At 45.5% G+C, this 21,997-nt stretch overlaps 2 protein-coding genes across 5 annotated transcripts in view; both read left to right on the top strand.

Annotated features, from left to right (window-relative positions):
• The window catches only part of GPCPD1 (glycerophosphocholine phosphodiesterase 1), a 43,592-nt gene extending 35,569 nt beyond the window's left edge, over positions 1 to 8,023 (top strand). For 3 of the 4 annotated variants that reach the window (XM_048296766.1, XM_048296768.1, XM_048296767.1), the window contains one exon: positions 6,241 to 8,023. In XM_048296766.1, the coding sequence (XP_048152723.1) occupies positions 6,241 to 6,445 (205 nt within the window). In that variant the 3' untranslated portion in view covers positions 6,446 to 8,023. Of the gene's footprint in view, positions 1 to 2,742; positions 2,844 to 6,240 lie in introns of all 4 variants that reach the window. The other variant, XM_048296769.1, reaches the window with a different exon arrangement.
• An 8,326-nt stretch (positions 8,024 to 16,349) lies between these two features.
• On the top strand, positions 16,350 to 21,456 carry MAL (mal, T cell differentiation protein). The gene is made up of 4 exons (XM_048299899.1): positions 16,350 to 16,616; positions 19,966 to 20,136; positions 20,289 to 20,417; positions 20,638 to 21,456. The coding sequence occupies exons 1-4, from the start codon at positions 16,530 to 16,532 to the stop codon at positions 20,710 to 20,712; spliced, it is 462 nt and encodes a 153-aa protein (XP_048155856.1). The 5' UTR covers positions 16,350 to 16,529; the 3' UTR covers positions 20,713 to 21,456.
• The last annotated feature ends 541 nt before the right edge of the window (positions 21,457 to 21,997 follow it).

Below are 21,997 nucleotides of genomic sequence, written 5' to 3'. Positions count from 1 at the left end.
TTGTATCTTGATTCTGGTGAAATTTCACGTTGCTTCTTGGTTGACTGGGTACAGAAAGTACAAGAAGCCCAAAGACCCAGATCAAGAGCAAGTCTAACACCAATTCCCACTCTTTCAGCTGTATATATGAAGCAAAGTAACTTTTGTTTTTCCTGAGATTGACATAAATGTCATTTGATCCTTTAAAGAACTAGTGCATGGCATACACGTTTAAGGTGCTACTAATATTCATGATAGTAATTTTTAAGTTATGTATGTGATACAGTGAGGAAAATGTTATTTGTTTGACTGAAAGTTTCAGCATTCTACGTTAAGTTGTGGAAATAGCTAACACAAACGAATGATTTTAACTGTTGCCAACATTCTGCTGTGTTTCAAAGCTGTGAATTCACCATTTTTCCTATTAAAATTAGTTTGGAGTGACTCGAGGGCAAACTGCCACATCAGTCACTTCAGAAAGTAGCTGTTACACACAAAAATTCAGGTACAGACATCAGAATACTGTGTTAAATAATTGAACAGAAGTAGTGTTGTGTTATTTGGTTGTTTACAAAACCCCGAAGTTTTAGCTCTTTTATCTTTGAAGATGTGAAATTCATCATTATGAAATGAAATTTAATTTGAGAAGCTGAATTTAAATCAGAATTTCTGATAGATAAGAAAGAATTTGTAACTGGGAAAGCATTAAGTGTAACTGAAGTTTCAAGTTATAGAAAGCTTTCAAACCTTCTGCTTTAGCAAGAGTATTGCTTTGTATAGTGTTTTACCTGAAAAAAAAACCCCAAACCAAAAAAACAAAGGAAGGGGGATCAATAATTGTCAAAGGCTCTGTTTGGTAAAGTGAAAACTGAGAGTCAATTTAACCATATCTAGGGGCAGGAGATCAAATATGTTTACTCTGAGCTCTAGGCTCTCGGTGTGAAAAAATAGTTAACTCTCTTCAATCTGTTGTTGACTGCTGAGAATCCTTTCAGAGTGGTGGGCCCATTGCTTCCCTGGTTTTCCAGAGGTCTCACTTCTTGTGCTGTACAGAATGTCTCCTATTCACTGGCAGTACAAAAAGAATAACTAGATTTTTACAGTGGGGATCAGCTTCAGACTGAGGACATTGGCACATAAGTCCTCTTTCCTGCTACAGCAGAGCTGTGTGCTGTACCTCTGCTACAGCTCAGGATTGGGGCTGCCTTTAGTTGATGAGAAATGCCTCTGGACTAGAATGCAGGTGAAACAATCCTCTAACTATGTAGTATGCAATCACAGGGTAATGGAATTTTATTCTATGGTATGCATAAGTTACAGTGATACATTATTGGTGGGGTGTTTTAATCAAATACTGCTGCATAAAGTGTTCTTAAAATGTCTGTTCATCTCATGGCTACTAATCCAGCCTTCCAGAGTTGTTAATTACTCCTTGTACAACAGATACTCACTACTATGGTAAAACAGCAAAGCAGCCTAATTTCTGACTTCATGTTGCTTTTATTGCTTTAGATACTCAACACTTCTTAGATGTTGTGGCGTTTATGTCAAGGCTGCAAGTCAGCTACATGTCACCTCATGTGTCCTTTTGTACTGTTTGGTGTGATTTTAGTTGTGGTGGGATAGTAGAACACCTTTTATCTCACCTTTTGATAACCAGCCAATTGGTTATCAAAAGCCAAGGGAAGGCTGAATTCCCCTGTGGATTTAACTGAACAAAAAATGCTTAACCTTCCTGCACTGTTGAGATCATCTGGATTCTTCATAGTGTTCATCTCTCCTCTCGCTGCCTGCCTCCTCTATCACTTCCATTTCAACATCTTCCCATTTTTTGGAGAGGAACCCCAAAATTAGTATTAACTCCAAAGCTGTTACTTCAGCTTGTTAAGTGTAATTTCTGAATGTCATTTCCTTTGTGTTTTTTCTGTAGGCCAAAACAAATAATGGGATGTCCCTTTGCAATTCTTAATTATTTCTCGGGATTTCCTAATTGTCTGAATAAAATTAAATTCAGTCTTAATACAGGTCTTGGAAAGAATATGAAGGTGGTGCCTTCTGAAGGTGGCATTGTATGTCTCAAGGTGGACATTTTGAAATGCAGGTGGTACCTGCAAGTCCAGAATGTGGGAATGTAAAACCTGGCAGCAACTGTTCTCACTCACAGTTGGAGCTGCTGGGTAAAGAGGCAGCTTTTCAGATTATTTGAGACTTGAAGAGTTTAAATATTATTAAGAGTTTAAATAGATATGGTGTCAGCATCCATATTCTGTGCTATTTGAAGTTCAGAAATAAATAAATTTAAAATTAAATTTAAAGAGCAGCATGAGAGAGAGAGAGAGAGAGAGATGTACATGACTGTTCCAAGGCCTAGAAATAAGTAGGGACTGCAGTAATCTGTTTTAGTGTAAAGCCAGTTCATGCTATCATTGTGTCTTCAAATTCCAGAATATTTCCAGGGTGGATTTAAGATGGTGCCTCTTCCATGGTTTCTGCAGAATTTTTGTTTTCTGGATTTGTTGCCAAGTCCAGATATTTATCTAATATGGTGGTTTTTGTTGCTGTTTACTAGACCTTTGCTTACACCATCTCAAGTGCTAATTATCTGAATAATTTAGGAAGTGAATAGAGGAATTCTGTTGAATTTTAGGTTGCTTGTATGTGGCCCTGAGTTACTGTGTGCAGTAGTTATTTCTGAGATTATGAACTGTGTGCATAGAGATTATTTCTGTAAGCTGTTTTCTCCAAACTTAATCATCCATGTAGAATTGACCAAAACACTGTAGCCAGTTGTGAAGATGGCAGAAAAACTGTGTCCTGAGTACCAAAAGTTGGGGATACCAAGCACTGGGCAAAAAAAAATGCAGGTAGGGGGTCTGGCTTTGCTTTGCATGGAGAAAAACTGCAAGACTAAATCTGGGAAGCTTACAAATGCCAACAATATTAAAAGGCTGATCCCACTGGGGCAGAGGAAAGAACACAAATGCATTCCCTGCCCCCCATCCAGGCCTTTCTCCACTTGGGCTGCAGATTATTACACACACCCAAAGTCATTAATCTGAACAGATGTTCTGGTGCAGTTGCTGGGATGATACTCTACTGTTAACTACCATTCATCTCAGTGTTTAACCAAATTACTTGTATTAAAAGGGCAACCTCTACAGAAAGGTGCCATGTCTGCCTTCAGGCTTTTATTTGGGCCCTTACACAGAAAATTACTTTATGTGCATGACTGGGTATCTTCTGTCTGCACAGAAATCTCATCCTTAAAATGCTTTATTAGTCTGATGTTTAGATTTTAATTAGAGCAGAAACTTCAACCTATTGTAGTGAAATCCTCTGGCTTGGTGAAAATGCTGAATTTTAAAGTGGGATTTCTGAGGTGATTTATCTGGTATTTTTCTCCTGGATAGGCTTTGTAAACAGTCCAGGAAATGTTTCTGTATTTGAATATCCTTAACTCAGTAAGAACAATGCAGCTTTGTGTTTTTACACCTGCTGGCTGTATATTAAATACCAATGTGGAGAGGGATTGGGTGCTAGCTTACACTTGCATCATCTTTTCTCATTCACTTTACATGATCTGAATTTTGTTTGTTGAATAATCCACAGAACTGCATAAAAATACTAAGTCAGTATTTCTAAAATATGGATGCTGAGAGCTTTTCCATGAGAGCTTTGTCCAAACACTACAGTTCCTTAGGCTGCATGTTGCATTTGCAGGCCAAAGCTGTGCTTGACTGGTATTAGTAACTTCCCAACATTTACACAAATTTAGCTGGCAGTCAAGGCAAAAGCATTTTAAACACTTCTCAAAAGCAGAAGACTGCTGAAATCTGGGCTGCCCTGTTTGCCTGAAGCTGCATGTTACTTAAATAACAGCATGGATATGTGTAGGAAGTGTAGTATTACTTGATTTGTAATCTACTCAGTGATTGAATTAAGATGTTGTGCAATGACAGTCTAAGGCTGCCCTGCTTTGTGAATTCAAGTTTTCCTTGAGATCTAAAGAAAAGTGAAAAGCTTTAATCAAAAGCTTGAGAAAATCTTTTGAGCATGAAAACAGTATTTTAGTGCTGCTGCCTCTTGTCTTATATGTGTTTTCAAAGGTTGCAGAACACCTGACAGGAGCCAAACACATCAGTGTTACACCCCCTGCATAGCCCTGCAAAGTCCTGCAAGCCTTTTGTAGAAGGTGCTTACTTAAAAAAGTAGTGTTTGAAGGACTTCAGTCTTCTGCAGGGCTTGCTTAATAGGAGGTTAGATGGAAAAACTTTGCATAGTTACTTAAAAATAATTGTCCTGTTGAAAAATGAAAGATAGGGAAATGAGAGTTTATCTTTATAGTGATGTTGGAAATAATTAGAGAAGTCCTGGAGCCTCTGTTTCTGCAAACTGGTGGTGTATTTTTGTGGACCCAAACAAAACATAGGGTCAAGAAATTCTGAAGTACAAGTGTGGCTGTGCTTTGAGTTGTCTTCTCTGCCTTTGGTTTGAAAGAAGCTCTGTACACACATTGGAGTGAACTGGCTCTAGTGGACAGTTTGAAAGGAGCTTGGAGGGTTGAATTCATCCAGAATGTCAATTGAAAAGAATTTAGAATGAAGCAGGAGCTACAGAATTTATACTTGTTGTAGTAAAGAACTAATAAAATACTTGCCAGAAGCTGCTTAGCAACGTGCTTAGACATGTTCTAGGAACAAGGGGCTTAGAAGAACCATGCCTTTGCTATTCAAGTGTCTAACTGATGGGAAGGACTTCATGTTCTTAGTTCCTAAAGTGTTTTTTATATAGAAAGCTACCTTCAACTGTCAGTGTTTTGTCTGGAATTCATAAGGGAATTCATGTCTCAGCTGAAGAAAGCACAGGGAGGAAGGAAGGCAGGTAGAGCTTTTATTTTGCAGAAAGCTTTTATTAGGCAAATCTGGGTCATATCTTAGGCCTGTATTGGATTATAAGAGCTGTGCAAGTAATTTAAATTTCATCAAACTGGATAGCATCTATCTCACTTCTAGGAGTTTCTTCACAGAAATTGTCCTCAGTCTTACTGTGATCCATATCAGTATTTCCTGTGGAAGTGTTTCCTTTCTTGAATCCTATTATTGTACCAGTCTTTGAGCTGCATGTTGTTTTTGGTGTCTTGGAGTTGCCAGCAGTTCACAAGTTGGCTTGTCAGGGTGAAAGGGCACCTTGCACTCTCACATCAGCACTGCATTGTTTTGGTTGCAGTGTTGGTTCCTTTTGGGCATATTTTGAAAATGTGTGAGAGGCAAAGGATGATGAAATAAAACCAGACTACTTTCTTGACAGAATCATAAATGAAGCATGAACATTCTTAAAAGACTAAGGTGGAAGCAATGGTACTTTTTTGCAGAAGTTTTCATTTGAAGGAGAGAAACCTGCAACAGCTAAAAGTGAGAGCAACTGGATACCAAGATTAAAATTTTGGATATAAACATGCTGATATTAGAAATGAATCTTGGGAAGTCAGGACATATCCTTGTCACAACAGGTGGTGTACCAAAGTTAGGTTACAGGAGCACCAATGCTTTTGCTTTATAATGAATTACACCAGAATAGTGTTTGAGTTGTGCTCAGTGCCTTACACTGTCAAAATGTGGTTTGGATTTGGACAATCTGCTATGACGCTGACATTTCAAATCCTGCAGCTTCGTTTGCGTGTGTGAAAATAAGAAAGAGGATAGACTGTTTAAAATAGCGTGGGTGGTTAATTGGCACTAGGTGCGGAGAGAGGTCAGGTTTTCTATTTTTCACTCTTTACTTAATATTGTGGTAATTATGGTAATTTAAAAAAGAAAAGGTTCTGAACTGGGGGGAGGTGAAATACTTCTTGAAACAGTAAGTATAGACTCCATGCAGTATTATGTACAAGCAGCATACCACAGTCTGTTCAAATAACCTCAGGGCTCTGAAATTTCTTATGCTTTGAGCTTTGAAACCTGGAACACTCTTATTTCACTGCTTTGTGCCACCTGCAAAATCACATTTGTCAGGAGACCAAGTGAGTACATGCCAGTAGGTTTTTAGTATATCCAATGAAATACTAACTAGTCTGTGTAAAGGGAATACCATTTTATGTTGCAAGATGAGCACCAAAACTTAAGGTACTTACCTCAAACAAACTGTCTTTGGGACCTAATTTTACTCTGTTACAGAAAACAACCCAGGTGCTTCATCTGGTGTACATTTCTGTGAACTGCTAGTTTATACTGATCAGTGTTTTTTCTTTTCTCATTTATTCAGGATATACGACTCAAATCCTGAACAACCGAATATATTCCAGGTGGAGCAGCTGGAACGTCTCAAGAAAGAGCTGCCGGAGTTGAAAAGCTGTGTGTGTCCTTCAGTTAGCCACTTCAAATCCATAGCTCCATGTAAATGCCATCATAGTTACCTGGAAGAGAAAGCTGTAGATAACTTGAAGAGTGTTCAGATGCAAAAGGACTAATTTTAGGCAGAATGCTGTTTTGTATCTATGGAATTTTCACCATTGGAATAGTTCTGTCTATGCTTTCAGGTTGGTTTGTTTTAATTTTAAGTCTTCAAATAGCAATAACTATGTTCCTCCTTCCTAGCAGTACTTAGTAAAATTTCAAACAATGTTAAAATATTCAGCCGGTTACAGTTATTGTTCCAATTTACATATACAGTTTTAACTTTTCCCTCAAATCATCTCAAATCTTGAAAAAGTATCACTAGTGCTTTTAAAAGACAAAAATTAATTAAGCGGTCTCAGTAGTGAAAGCTCAGAAACTAAACTGTAGAGAAATTACAATAATCTGATATTGAATATGCTGAAAATTTGTTTTAACTTTGATTTTACTTACAGGCTGACAAGCTGTAGCGTTTGTCTGACAGCAGGAAATTAAAAGAGTGATTTTTAAGATACTTACAAATAGATCTGGCCTATAAAAACATCTGAACGAATTGGTACCTCATGTATATGTATTTGCACTGGTAGATCCACCTGTATACAAAGCTTTGTGCCATTTTAAAGTATTTATTTATTTTTTAGTAAACTGCAGCTCATTTTTCCCCATTTCATTGAACATTCAGGCTGCTGCCTTTGTTTCCTTAGCTCTCAGTTCAGTGGTACAGTGCCTGTGTTACAGCAGTCAAGGGGGAACCACGAGTACAGGTTTTTCATTAATTGCACACAGGCCTGCTAAACTTTAAAAATGTTGCTAATAATCTTCACAGAATTACAGGAGTATCTTCAGTGGTCGAGAATCTTTTTTGCACAGTAACCTTAACGAACAGAGTATGTACCCTGCACAAACTCTACAAAATGCATGCTTTATCTATTAAGCATGAAATTTAGGTGTTTGCTGAGGTCCTTGCATCTTTATGGTGCTAGTTATGTGTGAAGGGTGCAAGGACCAATTCAACAACTTAATCTCCTTTGCCTGAGAAACCACAAGCCTGTTATCACAAACATTTGGAGAAGAGGCTACACCATATGTGGTTTGTCTTACTTACATAATGCAAGCTACTGGCTTTTGTATTTTGCAAGATTTTTGGCTTTTACCATAGAGCAAGAATCACAAATGTACTGAATTCAGATAATCAGTATTCTGTTGGCTGGTATCTATCCTCTGTAATTTATTACAAAGTCATAGTTCAGAGTTCTTAATAGATAAGTATGCATGTCCTTTCACCTCCTGACGTTGCAGGTCATGCCAAACACAACAGCTGTAACTTTCTACTGAAGTGTTAATGTATAATAAGAATGGAAAATATTTATTTTTTTTCTCTTGTAAATTGACAATGAAAACAATAGTATGTACTATATTCTTTATATACAGTCATTGCTACATATAGATCTGATTGTACAAAGAGTAAAGCCATTGCAAATAAGTGCTTGAGTCTGCACTGCTGAGCAGTTTGAAACCGCTTGTTTTGACTTGTGCATTTTAGTATTTAAAGTTTGTTTGTCCTGCACAAACAGCACAGTAGTGATTAGGTATCTGGAAGCCTTCTTTTATTAAAAAAACAAACAAAAATGCAAAACAACCCTAAACCAAAATTGGAAGTGTGTGAGCTGTGTTTTTGAGAAGGGGAGGGGGCATTGAACCAGAATCTTGGCGTCAGGAACCTGTGACTGTTACTTGATACATTCCTTACCTCTGTGGTTAATTCTTAATTTTTTTCCCTCATTTTTGTACCCTGTGGGATCCTCTTGGCAGGTCTTGAGGGCTTTGCCAACTGATAGTCAACTCCTAGCAGAGTTGGTGTCACTGCTTGTGAAAGCTGGGCAGCACATCCACAGAGATGTTGGGAGTGACACATGGTCTGTGTGAAGGTGGTGCAGAAGTTGTGCTGTGTGAAGCACCCTCTCAGACTAATCCCAATGAGATGCTCAGTGGAGCTTAGGCATCCTTAAAATCTTATTTCCCAGCCTTCAGTGCTCAGGGATTGGCCTGTTCCGTTTGAGGGGAGTGGAAATAAATACACCCACTGTGATGATTTTACAAGACAGTTTTGAGCAGTGTTAGTTGTTGGTGTTTTCTTGCTGACTCCCTTATTTCTGAGTAAGTTGTGTCAGCAACTTCCTCCAGACCTGAGGAGCTTCAACAGCTCTCCTGCTGTGCCAGTTGTTGGAGCTGAGCTCACAGCTCGGCCACACTGAGCAGCTGTTCTGCCACAGCCATTGGCATTGCAGGCGGGGTAGAGGGAACCAAAGAGCAGGAATTTGAGATCTGGCAGGGGAGCCTGCCACCTCCTGCTTTGGAGTGCTTGTTGGAGACCAGCATGGTCTGGGGCAGAGATGGCTTTGCTCCAGCCAAGGGACTGCTACAGAATTTTAATGCAGAGTTGTGTGAGTTGTAGTAGGGGAGACAGAATTTCACTCTTGATTTTTGGAACATTTCCCTTTGGCACCTCCAAAGACTGGGCTCTACATCTCTGATGACAATCCCACTGTATGCCGTAATGACTGTGGACAGTGAGTAAGGACTGCTCCAGCTACACCAGTCGTGATCTCCTGCTGCAGCAATCAGCCAACAGCACAGCAGCTCTGCTGCACTGGAAGACGTCTGGGATGGGTAGGACGCAGTCATGGACTAAATGAACTCTACAGCCACCTCAGAGGAACAGCCACTGACTGTGGAAATGATGCCTGTACTCGTGTGTATTTATATACGTGTGTATGTAGTTGGGAGGTGGGCATGCCAGAGCTGGTGGAGAATAAGGGATGGAGAATGTCCTGGTTTCGGCCAAGGACAGGGGTCATTTTTGGTGACAGGTGCCAGCTGAGAAAGCTCTAGCTGGCTCCACATGGCTGAGGGGGCATGGCCAAGACTGAGATGTCACTCAGTACCACCTCACTTCGTTGCTGGGGACAGGGAGAGGGGATTCTTTGGTTTTTGAGAAGAAGGGAGTGGCTTCCAGTCAGAAACACGTGTGGGGGCTGGGCAGGTCGGTGTGGGGTGCTGTGGTCACATCACATCAGGCTCTGCAATGAGCATTTTGCATGTGAATCACCTTCCCTTTTGTACACTTTTGTTATTAATATTGTTGCTGTTACTGTTTCCTTATCTCACTGCTGTTTCCACTAAATGGGTCTTATTTCAACCCTGATCTTGGCCTTTTGTGCCTCCAGTTGTCCCTGGCCACCCTTGGGGGGAGAGGAGGAGCCAAGGGAGTAGGAGTGTGATTTGGAGTCTCAGGGAAAGAACTAAATTGGGGAGCACCATTCCTAAATGGAGTGGAGCACCACTGCCCAAAGAAGTGAAGGCAAGTCCTTGGCACCATCAGGGAACCTGCTCCCCTGCCTTGAGGACTCTGCTGTCCATGGTCCCTGCAGGGTGCTGAGGCCATGGGGAGGGACAAGGGAGAGTTAAGGTAATCCCAGCCTTGTGGCCATATCCAGGTTGTGGTAAATCTTACAGGCACCCAGGTCCCAGTAGGGAGCACAGGGACCTGCTCCTTCCTGAATCCTGTGCTAGCCTGGCACAAGGATGAAGACAATCCCCCAATGTTGTGGTTGAGGAATGGTATTCTCCAATGGAATATTCCCCTTCCACAAGGCGCTCACACACTCTTGCCTCCCCTGCAGGGGGATGAAGAGGAAAGTTGAAGACACAAAGGGTAAAAGATCATGAATTAAGAACATTTCACTGGAAACAGCACTGGAATAGGAAAAATGAACAGTAGGGAACAGACATTACCCAACTGCTCCCTCTGCCACACTCAACGGGAGCTGTCCCTGGAAAAAATGACATGAGGTGGTACAGAACATGGTCCTGGCCATGTCTTCTTCTGGCTACTGCAAAAATTAACCCTGTCCTTGCCAGAACCAGGACATTCTCCACCCCTTACTCCATACCATCTATGTCATGCCTAGCTCCTACACCTTCCAGCTATATGCAGATATATATTTATAAGTATTTATAAACACACAAACATAGGTATCATTTCCACAGTCAGTGGCCATCCCTCCAAGGTATCTGTTGAGTTCATTCAGTCCATGACTGAGTTTTCTCTGTCTTAAATGTCTTCTAGGTCAGGAGAGCTGGTGTGTTGCAATATGCAGTGGCAGTTTCCATGTAGGAAATTATTTCTCCAAATAACTGGGGCTTCACATACTTCATAATCACATAGATCTTGTATCTTAACTAAAAACATGCAGCAAAAGTCTTGGTCACAACAAGTGGCAGCTGAGAAAACTCTTGCTGGCTCCACATTTGTCTCACACCCCTGGGTTTACACCCCATGTCCTGGAGTTTCGTGCTTTCCTTCTCAGCTGCATCCATCATATCAGTCTCCCAGAGCCCAGCTTCAAGGCTTTAAACAGCCAGCAACTTCTTCCTTACGGATCTTAGAAGCAAAAGCCAGCACTGGCTTTCCCCTGCCCCTTGCAGCCTCTAAACTGCGCTACATGCAGGTCTTTGCTCTTTCCTTTCACTGTATGTACCCTCAGATTCTCTCACAGAATCTATGTTCAAAATTAAAAAAAAAAACCAAAACAGTAGCTGCTCCCCCAGAAAAGGTCCTGGAAGAAAGAGCCAGTGCTGGACTACACCTTTAGTAAGCTATAAATGGCACTGAGATGATTAGCTTTCCCTTTTTCCCTCTTGCAGAGCCAGGATCCAAACCTGAAGCCCTTCCCTAATTGCTCCCGCAGTAAAGGTGCCAGGAAAAAAAAGACATTGGCTTTTATCTTCCCACTGTCACCATTCAGAGCTCCACCCAGTATCCCTGTGTACTTCCTAGACAATTAAATGTACCTGACACTGCCTCAGAAACCCAAAGGGCAGACCTGAAGAAATGGCTAGAGACTTCTGGCAAACAAAATGTGCCAGGACAAAAAGAAATGCATTTATTTTGGAAGGCAAGCAGCTCTCCCCAGTGTTCCTGCTGCAGATAAGAGGCTGCCCAGGGGAGGTAAAGGCCAGCAACAGCTTTCTTTCATGGCACTTCTGTGTGGGAGCAATCCACTCCTGGGAACCCTGCACCAAAATTTGGATACTGCCTCCAGTGTTGAATACATCCACCAGGGTCTGCTCTAACACAGAAGTTCTCAGGAAAGAGCTGTTGCTGGTTTGTACCTGCCCGGAGCAGCATCTTCTGCACCACCAACGATGGGGTGAGGTGCTTTCCTTAGCAAATAAAGGCATCCTCATCCTCTTTCTGGAGCTCACCTCCAAAACTGGGGGGATTTGGATACCATCTCCAAAATTGTGTATGTCCAGGGATCTCTTTCAGAGAAAACCTTCCAGAATAGAAAGCTCTTACTGGTTTACACCTCCCTAGGGGACCCTGTCATGTTCTCCTTTTCTTTCAGGTGGCCAGCACCTGACAAGGACAAGGATGAATAAATGACTACTTTATTTAAGTTGATGATGACACCAGTAAGATGAAAATGTAAAAAGACAAAACTGCAAAATGGCAAAATGACAGTCTGATCAGAACTATTTACTACACAATGAAGCTGCTGATGCAGTGCTCTATTTATTGCACCAGTAACATAGCTAGCTTAGCAGCTATCATATAGGGGTTGATGTTACTCACCCATGTCACTGACCATGGGCAAGTCTCCCACTCAGCCTCCAGAGGTGTCCCTGAGGGGTGTTCCCACCCAAGGGAAGGATCTTCATGCATCTAAAGGAGATATGCTGGGAAAACTGGGACTGACCTTTTATAGAATGAAGAGGTTGATTGTCCTGTAACCTTTAGATTCTGTGTTGTCCTGCCTGCTCAGCAGAACATGTTTATTTTTGAGTCAGATGTTACCTTGCTTCCTTCTGCTTAAAACTTCAGTCTCTCACTTCCCTACTCTTCCACATCCCTGTTGATGCCCACCTCAGTTGAGAAGAGCACCCTCATGAAGGGTCTAATTTACAAGTTTGGTCAAGCTGGTCTCAGCATTCTTCACCACTGAACCCAGTGTTCTACTAAACCCCCTGTTTCTTAATCCATCACCAAAAATTTGTAAATAAGACAAGGAAGGGGTTCTTCAAAGCTGTCCCAGCCATTCCAAATGGAACAGCACCAGTGCCCCTGCCCCTCATAACGCAGTTGCTTGTTCCTCACACACCCCCCTGCCAAGTCCCATGGTCCCAGGAACAGGAGAGCTTCATCTCTGTCCCCTACAGAGACAGTGAGACCCCTCTGGACCTGTGTCTGTGCAGCTCTGTGCCTGCATTCCCACTGCTGACTGGTTTCTAGGTCTGCCTCATATCCAAGTTTTTATACATTATGTGTAGCTGTGCCACCTTGGGGCACATGGAATCTCACTAGAGAAATGGGAAATCACATACATGCAGCAAAACCACTTCCCCTTTGAAGAAGTCATGAGGGTCAGCACAGACTCTGCATTTAAGTGAGAAAAGCCTCCAGAAGAAAAGAAACATGGCATTATCCACTGAAATGTTCTTGCTTTCTTGCTTCAATGGACTGAAAATGATAGAGCTCAAGGTCTGGACGAGAGGCATCCATCCCACCCCTTCACTGCTGTTACAGTGGGGGTACTGCAACACGTGTATCAGACAACAAGGCCCTGGAAAAGGGAATATCTATGGACCGATTCTTGGTAGATGTTTCAGAGATGTTTATTTCTCCAGCTGCATGGCCGGGCTCTGCCGAGGAACTGCTCAATCACGGGACCCGAGGGTCCTTCCCACGCAGGGGAACACAGAACAACCAATGGGAACGAGGCTGAGCAGGGGCAGGGAAACTCCGTGCCTCCCCCCAGGGCCCCTCTCCCAGGGCTCCATGGCCGGGGGAGGGACCCCGACATTTCACCCGTTTTATTTTAATAAAAGAGAGATTTAAAACTTAACATTGAAAACAACTGGATAAACATAACAAGAACAGTTTCAAGACAAAACAAGCCACCCTCCTGAGTCTTTAAATGTCCAAACAGATTCTGTGGAACACCTTAGGGCTGACAGAAGGGAGACAGGACTCTCCAGGCATGCTTTGTGGGGAAACTGAGGCAGGAGAGGGTTTAACTTCTTCCCTCCCCCTTTTCATCCCCCACTCAGCATTGGAAAGGGATTTTTGGGGAAGCAATTGGCAAAGGTATGGTTTTGTGAGTGTAAAGGGATTCCTTGTGGAACAGGGGCATATGATAGCCCAGGAGAGTTTGGGCAACCCAGGGCTGCTGCAGAAGAACCCCTGAAGGAGCCTCAGGCTGCAGATAGGCCAGAAAGATACCTGGCTGCAGGCAGCCTTGAACAGCCTTGGGAAAAGTTACACACTGGTCGGCTCCCCCACTGCTTAGAGGCTGTCCCGTGGGAATAGGGTGTGAATCTTTGTAAAGTAGATATAAGTGAGTGTAAGTAAACAATAAGGGAAGCACGATGCTCAAATCGTATCCGTGTTCATATTGTGACTTCGGCCGGCTCCCCTGCGCTTGGAACCCCCCCTGCTAAATGTGAGGGAAACCATGGGTGAAAAAACAGATTGGGAATACACTGGGGGTAATAGGATATAGGGTAAAAGGGAAAGGTGGGATTAGGAAAGGGAGACTGTGAGGGGGGCTTATAATGGAGATACTGTCTAGTATGACTACGATTTTTAGCATATATACTGCCTTTCACAGAAATACCATCAGGTCTGGTGACTTCTGCTGCTTGTACCCCTTTTCTACCTTGCACAATTTTGAACTCTACTACTTCTCCATCTCCTAAGCTTGGGATGCATTTTTCAGGGTTATTCTTTTTAATAGCAGTTCTATGAGTGAATATGTCTTCTTGGTTGTCACATCTCGTTATAAAACCATAATTTTGTTTAACATTATACCATTTTACTATTCCTAAAACCTAAGCTACGGTGATTTTTTCCTTTTTCCAAGTGGCTGCTGTTTTCTGTCTCGCTCAGTTTTTGCTTTCTCTTTCGCTTTCACTCGCTCCCATGTTGGAATTGCCAGGGCTGCTGGGGCTGTGGGGGCTGCTTGTGCCTGCGTGCTCTTCCCAGGGTTGCATTTGGGGCCACATGGGCTGGGCTGGGGCAGGCCTCACCGCTCAGCTCCCCGTGTGCTGCCTCCTCTGGTCGCAGCTTTGCTGCCGCTGCCGGGCGCTGTACCCACGTCTCGGCCGGGCCCCCGAGCGACGACCCCCCCGTGCCCTGCTCCAGCGCGCGTCTCGGCTGGGCGCGGCTCCGTTCTACCACCACCGCCACCGCCGCCAGCCGCCGCCCGCGCGCCGCCCCTCTCGGTCGGGCATTCCCGGGGCTCGCTCCCCCACGCGCTGTGCGGGGCCGTGTGGGCACCGCCGGGTCCCGCCGCTCCCGCCGCTCCTCGCTCCGCCACCGACACTGCGGCTCGCGTGGCTCCGCCCGCGCGCGGGAACTGCCTCGCTGCTGCTCGCAGAGCGCTCGGTGCACGTGGCCTGGGCCGCACGGTCCCTGCGCCAGGCTTCCCTTCGCCAGGACACAGCTGACATTGCTCAACAGTCTCAGTAACTAAATAATATTCACGAAAATATTCTTCCATCGGCATATATTTCAACTCAGAAATTAACTGTGTCCAAACGGTATTCCAAAAGAATCAAATCCCAAGAAACATAGAAAAAGCTCTTAAACAACCATGCCAGGAAGTGTTTCAGTCCCTTTTGAGCTTGAATTAAGCTAAAATTTACAAATTGTTGTTCAAGAATCTTTTCAAGTTTAAGATAAATGTCCATATGCGGCTCGGAGAGCCAAGAGTCTTTCCACGGTTCCACCATAGTTTAGCGGTGGAACAGCAAAAAAAAACAAGAAGAGAAATCCAGAATTTACTCACAAATCAGTGTCCTTAGGGATCAGGGATCATTCTGCTCACATTATCCACCATTTGTTACAGTGCGGATCCTGCAACACGCGTATCAGACAACGAGGCCCATGGAAAAGAAATATCTATGGACCGATTCTTGGTAGATGTTTCAGAGATGTTTATTTCTCCAGCCACATGGCCGGGGCTCTGCCGAGGAACTGCTCAATCCTGGGACCCGAGGGTCCCTGCCTGCTCAGGGGAACACAAACCAACCAATGGGGAACGAGGCTGACCAGGGGCAGGGAAACCCCGTGCCTCCCCCCCAGGCCCCTCTCCCAGGACCATATGGCAGGGGGGAGGGACCCCAACACACTGCCCCACCAGCACTGGGGTTCTGTGCTTGCTCTGCCACGTAACCCTGCCCCTCCCTTGATCTGCTTATTAAAAGCATTTGCCCAGTTTTTCTGATGTTGCAGCCTTCTCCACTCATCTGCCCCAGTGCTTTCTCCAGGGGATGGTTTTTACACTGTCTTCCTTTCTTGCACTTTCTTTCACCTTTTGGCCTCAGCTTCTGGAGTTACGTGGTTTTTGCTGGGTACCCAAGTGAGTGTGTTACGAAGAAGTAAATATTCCATATTAAGGAGAAGGGGAATGACTTGCTCCCATGGACTACAGACAAAAAAGAAAAATAAAAAAAAGTCAAGTGTCTTGGGAAGTCTCATCATTTTAGGTCATTTGTGTTACCTTGGCATTTCCAATCTTCTTCTGAGATGATGGAGTTGGTTTGCCCTGCAGTTTGATTGCCCTCATCCCTGCATGTCTGTGGGACATTTCTAGGCCCCACTGTTTTCCCCATGTCCTGGCCTGCCTTGGCCACCAGCCACCCTCGTGTCCTCTGCTGTGACCACCTCAGGTGTGCGGGGCCACTCTGGCTCACTGTGCATGTAAAAGGGGACACGAGGCTGTCCAGGTGGATGGGCACAGGTGTCCCCTGCTGCCCTCAGCTGTGACTGCAGTGCCACTCGCCCCTGCCCAGGGACCTGCCTGGCACGCTCAGCCTGTGCAGGGACAGCCCAGGGGCTGCTCCTGCATCTCCCGAACACCTCCCATGTGACTCCAGGTCACAGGGTTTGGCCACACCTGTGCCACTCATAGCTGTCTTCATCTGTCAGCAGGAAGCAGGGGGGAAAAGCACCAGAGCAGGAAGGGGAGAAAAGGAGGGAGAAACGAGAGCAGGAAGGGGAGGAAAAGAGGAACAGAGAGAGGGAGGGGTAAGGAGGCTGCATTTAGCAGTGAGGTGCAGAGCGGCTGATCATCACCGTGCCAGAGGCTTCCAATGTCCTCCTCAACCACCACCAGCTCTTTGCCCAGCGGCCTGGCGGTCCTGAGGACCTTCCCAGATGTGCTCTTCATCCCTGAAATCGTGAGTGCTGACTTTTCCCTGGGGGAGGGCCGCAGCTGCTGGTCCCACCAGCACCCAGCACAGCTCACGCTGCAAGTGTCTGAGGGGTGACACTTGTCCCCAAACACGTGGATCAGGACCCACGCCAGGTCCCTGAGCCACAAGGGGCAGGGGGCAACTCCTCATTGGAGAAAACCACAGGGCCTGAGGCTCTGAACCTCCCCTTTAGTCTGCAATGGGATTTTTCTGGTGCCTTTGAAAAACTATTGTAATTTCCTGCCTAAAAAAAATGGGAGGGATTGCTGGTGGGTTTAAAGTCGGCTGCCAAATTGAGCTGGTTAATTAACTGGAAGATGATTTTAGCTGATAGAACAGGCAGAGGATGAGCTGCCTGCTTAGAGCAGGGGATTGGGGCGAGCTGTGGGAATTGTCTGCAGCAGCAGAGCCCGGTCGGCCGCGGCTGTGCCGCTCGAGCGCAGCATTCCCGAGCCGCCCGTGCGGAGAGAGCGCTGGACCTGGGCGTGGGGGTGAGGAAACGGTGAGCAAAGGGTGAGGAAACACCTTGTAACTTCTTTCCACATTGTAACTTCATTGAGCAGGAGGAGATCAGACTCTTAATGGATTTGGTGCGTGGTCAGAAGCGGTTGCTGAGATCAAAGGCTAAAAGATACAAAGTCTCAACTTGAACCTTTTCCCGGGGTCCTCTGCCCCACTCATGAAACCTGCTCTTCCCACAAGAGCTTGGGAGGATTTTTTCCAAATTCTGAGCACTTTGGTCCAGCATTGAAAGCTCTGGCTGAACACTGTAGGATGACATTCAGATTATTCCATGCTAAAAACTTCAGCTTTGTCATCTGGCACCAAATCCTTTCCTGTCACCCAGCTTGGTCCACACTCCTAGGATTTATGGCATTTCCTTCACTCTCCTGGTAGTAACAACACAGCAAAGAGGATGTAGAGAAAGGCTTTGCTTCAGCCCCTCCAGTTGTGCTCATGCCAATTGGACTCTGCCTGAAAGCAAGGTTGAGGTTTCCTGCAGCTACAGGAAGGAGGATATTTAAGTCTCTGTGGAGGTTTTGGCTGGGCAGACACTTGCCAGTCACCCCTGCCATGAGTCGTGTTAGTCCTGGTGCTGAGCCCGCTGTTGGCCTCAGCGTGCTTATTCCTCTTGAACTGTTTGTTTGCAATCCCTGTCTCCAGGGGATTTGGCAGGGCAGCTTGCTGAAATGAGCACCCTATCCTTTGGTTTGGCTAAGATCTGGAAATGTGCATCCCGAAGGAATGAAGGAAGGAGGAATGCTGCATGGCTGGATTTCTCCATCTCCAAGAAGACTCTGGGCTGTGCCGTTGTATGACCTCTGCTGTGTACAAAGGAGGTGGCTGCCTTGAATCACAGCATTCAGAGGGACAAAGAGTTTCTCATTCCTTAGTGAAATCTCAGGTTGCCTACCATGGGCCAGGATGGTAGCAACGAAACTAAACAAAACAAAACAAAATTGGCATTTTAAATAGTAAGAGAGTTGTGAAATTTTCAGAAGATTCTACCTGCAGCTCAGATGATTGCCACGTCTGCATGGGATGATTGAGAACTACCATTTTTGATCTGTGAGGCTCAGTTTAGTTCTTGTAATCTTTTTAATTTGAAGCACTTTCTGCACATATGGATACCCAGACCCATGTGGAAAAGCTGAAACAAGCTGAAAGCAGATATGTTTGCTTTGTAAAAGGCGATTTAAAAGATAACTTTTTTCTTCGACTGCTGTCCGCATCCTGCTGTGAGTTATTGAAAGCCTCTCAATCCTTCCTTCCTTTTTATGTGTATGCAGCATAAAACCAAAGTCAATAATCAAACCATGTCAAGCAGACTTTTCTGAGTGAGTAACCTGCAGGAAGGAGAGATGGTGAGTGGTAGGAAGAGAGCTGTGGTAATTCTTCCCCCAACCTCGTATCTCACCATAATTTGTGCTTGATTTTAATGGAGCAGCCATAAGGCTTTTCCCTGGGATTTTTAGCTGCAACACACTCGTTGTGTCAGCACATGAGTGAATAAAAGGACTGGATTAGTGTTCAGGTGTCAGTCTGTGGTTGTTACAAGAGGCACCAGAACAGCAGCACTGTGGAAGACCTATTTTCACTCAGGCATTTGCCACATCTCAACCACATAATTGATGTAGTGTGTCAATTTACATAATGACACCAATGAACTTTCCTGCAGCTGTGGGGTGACACAAATGATGTAACATTTTCGGAGTTATCATAAATCAGAAACTTTCTTTCCACTTGCAAAATGCCTGGAAGGAAGTGGAAATGCCACAATGAGTATGAGCTGGCACTTGGATGCTGACTGGAATACACTGGCCGTACAAGGATCAGAATGACCTTAGAGTCAGCAAGGCTCTCCTACCTCTGGACCTGTGTCTGAATCCCAGACTGGCTGGTGGTGAGGGAGAGGCCCCCACAGCAGCACTGGTCCACACAGCGTGGGTTCAGCTGAGGAGCTCCTCACCACAGGATGCTGCACGGACTAAACTTTGCACTGCTCCAAGAAACAACTGGGCTGATTTGTGGCACAGAAAAGCTACTGAGCGCAGTTGCACTCCAGACATTCCACAGCACTGAACACCATGCTCCCATCCTCTTGTGCAGGAGTCTGCTGGTGAAGGGTTGCAGCCTAGACATAGCTGCCCCTGTGTCCACCAGGAAATCCATGGGAAACTCCCAAGCCTGGCTGAGAAGGTCCCACCTTCTCCCACACCAGAAGCTGGGACCAGGCACAGCTCTGGTGTAGCCAGCGAAGGATGGCACAAAGAGCTGGAGCAGCAACACAAGACACAAAGCTGCTGGAGCAGCTCCCCTTCCCAAGAAGGAGCTGGGAGCCCCAGGCTTATTTTCCCTACCCAGACAGTCAAACCTCTCCTCAGCCTGGTCTCTCCTTTCAGGGTGGTATTTGCATGTGGCCTCTGCAAGGGCAGGTGTCTGTGCTGTTTGTGCAGGCGAGCTGGGTTTGACACTGCTCCTGGCAGGGATCTGACACGCTGGGTGTGAAGCAAACACACCTGTCCTAAATCAGCCTCCCTGTTCATTAAAAGCAGCCCTCAGAAGGGTCTGATCCAGCCTCCTGAGCACACTGATGCAGGGAGGGTGTGAGTGGCAGTGGCACCAGGAGGCAGGGCTACAGTGAGGAGTTTTTTGGGTCAGGATCAGTGGCAGATGGTCCCAGCTAAATGTCTAGTTCCAAGTGGAGGCTGGAAAGAACTCAAGGGCTTTTGCCACGTGCAATGCCAGTGCCAGACGTGTGCCTGGCTTTTGTCTCTGCTCTGAATAAGTCATTTTATCCCATGCTCACCCTGCCCCCCACTTTGACTTGCAGATCTTTGGGGGTCTTGTGTGGATCCTGGTGGCATCCTCGAAGGTCCCACACCCCATGCTGCAGGGCTGGGTGATGTTTGTCTCCGTGTTCTGCTTCGTCATGTCCATCTCCCTCCTGTGCCTCTACTTCTGCGGGGTTCACGGCGGCGGCAGCAGCTGTTGGGTCACCTTGGTACGTGCCTGTGACAAACTCCAGGGCCTCCCCTGCCTGGCCGTGCCCTGCAGAGCCGGGTGCTGCTGCTGCACTCCAAACTGCAGGCTGGGGACGGCTGTACGGGCAGTGTGACCCCCCCCGGAGGTGACTGTGTGATCCCTGTTCCTTAGGATGTCATCTGCCAGGAGACAGCAGCGCTGTTCTACCTCAGCGCCGCGGTGCTGGAAGCCTTCCTGACCTACACTCTTGGCCAGAGCCCCTTGTCAGACAAGGAGTACAGGGAGAACATTGCTGCTGTGGTGAGTGCCTGGCAGGAGGGCAAGGAACGCCAGGAGGTGGCTCTGGAGTGGCCTCAAGTGCAAATCCTTATTTGCATCAACAATTTGGGGAGGGGGGAGAGAAACCAGTCGCAGTCCCCCAAATGTGTGAGAAATAAGACACGTCAGGAGGGGTGTGCTCAGTGCTGGAATGGCACCGTGCAACAGAAAACTGACTGCCTGGTGTGTTTTTCCATCACAGGTATTTGCATTCGTGGCCACCCTGGTTTATGTGATCCACAAGGTGTTCTCACTCCTGAGATGGAAATCATCCTGAGAGCCTGAACAACCCCAGGAACAATGACTGCCATCTCCAGGCTGGGTGTGGGTTTTGTTTTTTAAAGTATATCCTATAAACAAGCAGCTTTTTATGTGGGATCTTGGTGACAAAGACAAGGAGCCTGCCAGATAAAGAAATATCCTGGCACAATCTGTTTCCCTTCAGTCTCTTACAGGCTGGGTACAGTTTGATGCTGGGGCCCAAATGAAAAAAAACCATCCATCTTTAAAAACATAGTATAGTGGGGTTCAAAGGGCTAAAATCTCCCTGGACTGTACCTTTATGTGTCCAGAGTTGTTACTGGTATCAGGGGAAACGTGAACAACCAGCACTAAGGAGCACGAGAGTGGAACTGTGTCATTTGCCCATTTCAGGCTGTTTCCCTCCCTAGACCCACTGTACAAATTAATATTCTCATGCAGTTTCTGAAAATGCCTTCTCTGACTTGCGATGGGCAGTGGGGACAATATTTAACTCGGCTCAGGAGCAATGTGGATCATCGCAGCTCCTGAAGGGCACTGCTCAATTCTGAGGCACAACCACAATGCCAGGAATTACCACTTCCTTTGGTCCCCCCCAAAACATGGCCTGGAAGGGGTGCAGGCTGCAGGAGAATTCTATGGGTGATCAGAATCGAATCCTCAATGAGCAGAGGCAATCAGCTCCTGCTTTTGGTGAATGGCTACTCTCTCATACACTTCCATGGTGTCACTAATAAAGATGGGTTTGCTGTGACTTTGAGAATGGGTGAGTTCTTGCTGCTCTTTTTCCCTCTGCTGCACCTGGACACAGCGCCAGGAGCACTGCACCCTGACAGGGCTGAGTGAGTGGCTCTGTGGAGATCAGTTGCCAGCTGGGGTTAAACCATGACAAGGAATTAATTTAAATGGGGTTTAGACCCAGGAAGGGATGTTTCCACATGCTACAGGTGCCTAATAAACAGTGGTACTAAATTATCCCTTCCAGCTTGTGGGGTAAAAAATGCTTCCATGTTAAGTCTGAAGTTCCTGGATAACAACAAGAACTAGAAAACAAGAGGTAAAGAAAGTTGGCTTGGAGGGCCCTTGGTTGCTGCATATACGAGGGAACTTTTGACCTGTGACCATGGGTTTGGCTTGGAGCTTTTTAATTGCAAACTAAAGAACACATTTATGGCTTTTTTTTCCTCACTGAAAACCAGCCAGACTTGTTTTGCTTGTGTTACTGTGACAACAGCAAACTGGTTGCAACAGAGGTGGAAAGAGAAACCCTTTTTCAGAGCAGGGAGGGAACTGAGAGCCAC

Source organism: Corvus hawaiiensis, chromosome 3 (genome assembly GCF_020740725.1).
Source record: "Corvus hawaiiensis isolate bCorHaw1 chromosome 3, bCorHaw1.pri.cur, whole genome shotgun sequence".
In the NCBI taxonomy this organism is placed as follows: domain Eukaryota; kingdom Metazoa; phylum Chordata; class Aves; order Passeriformes; family Corvidae; genus Corvus; species Corvus hawaiiensis.
This window is presented reverse-complemented; position numbering and strand designations above follow the sequence as displayed.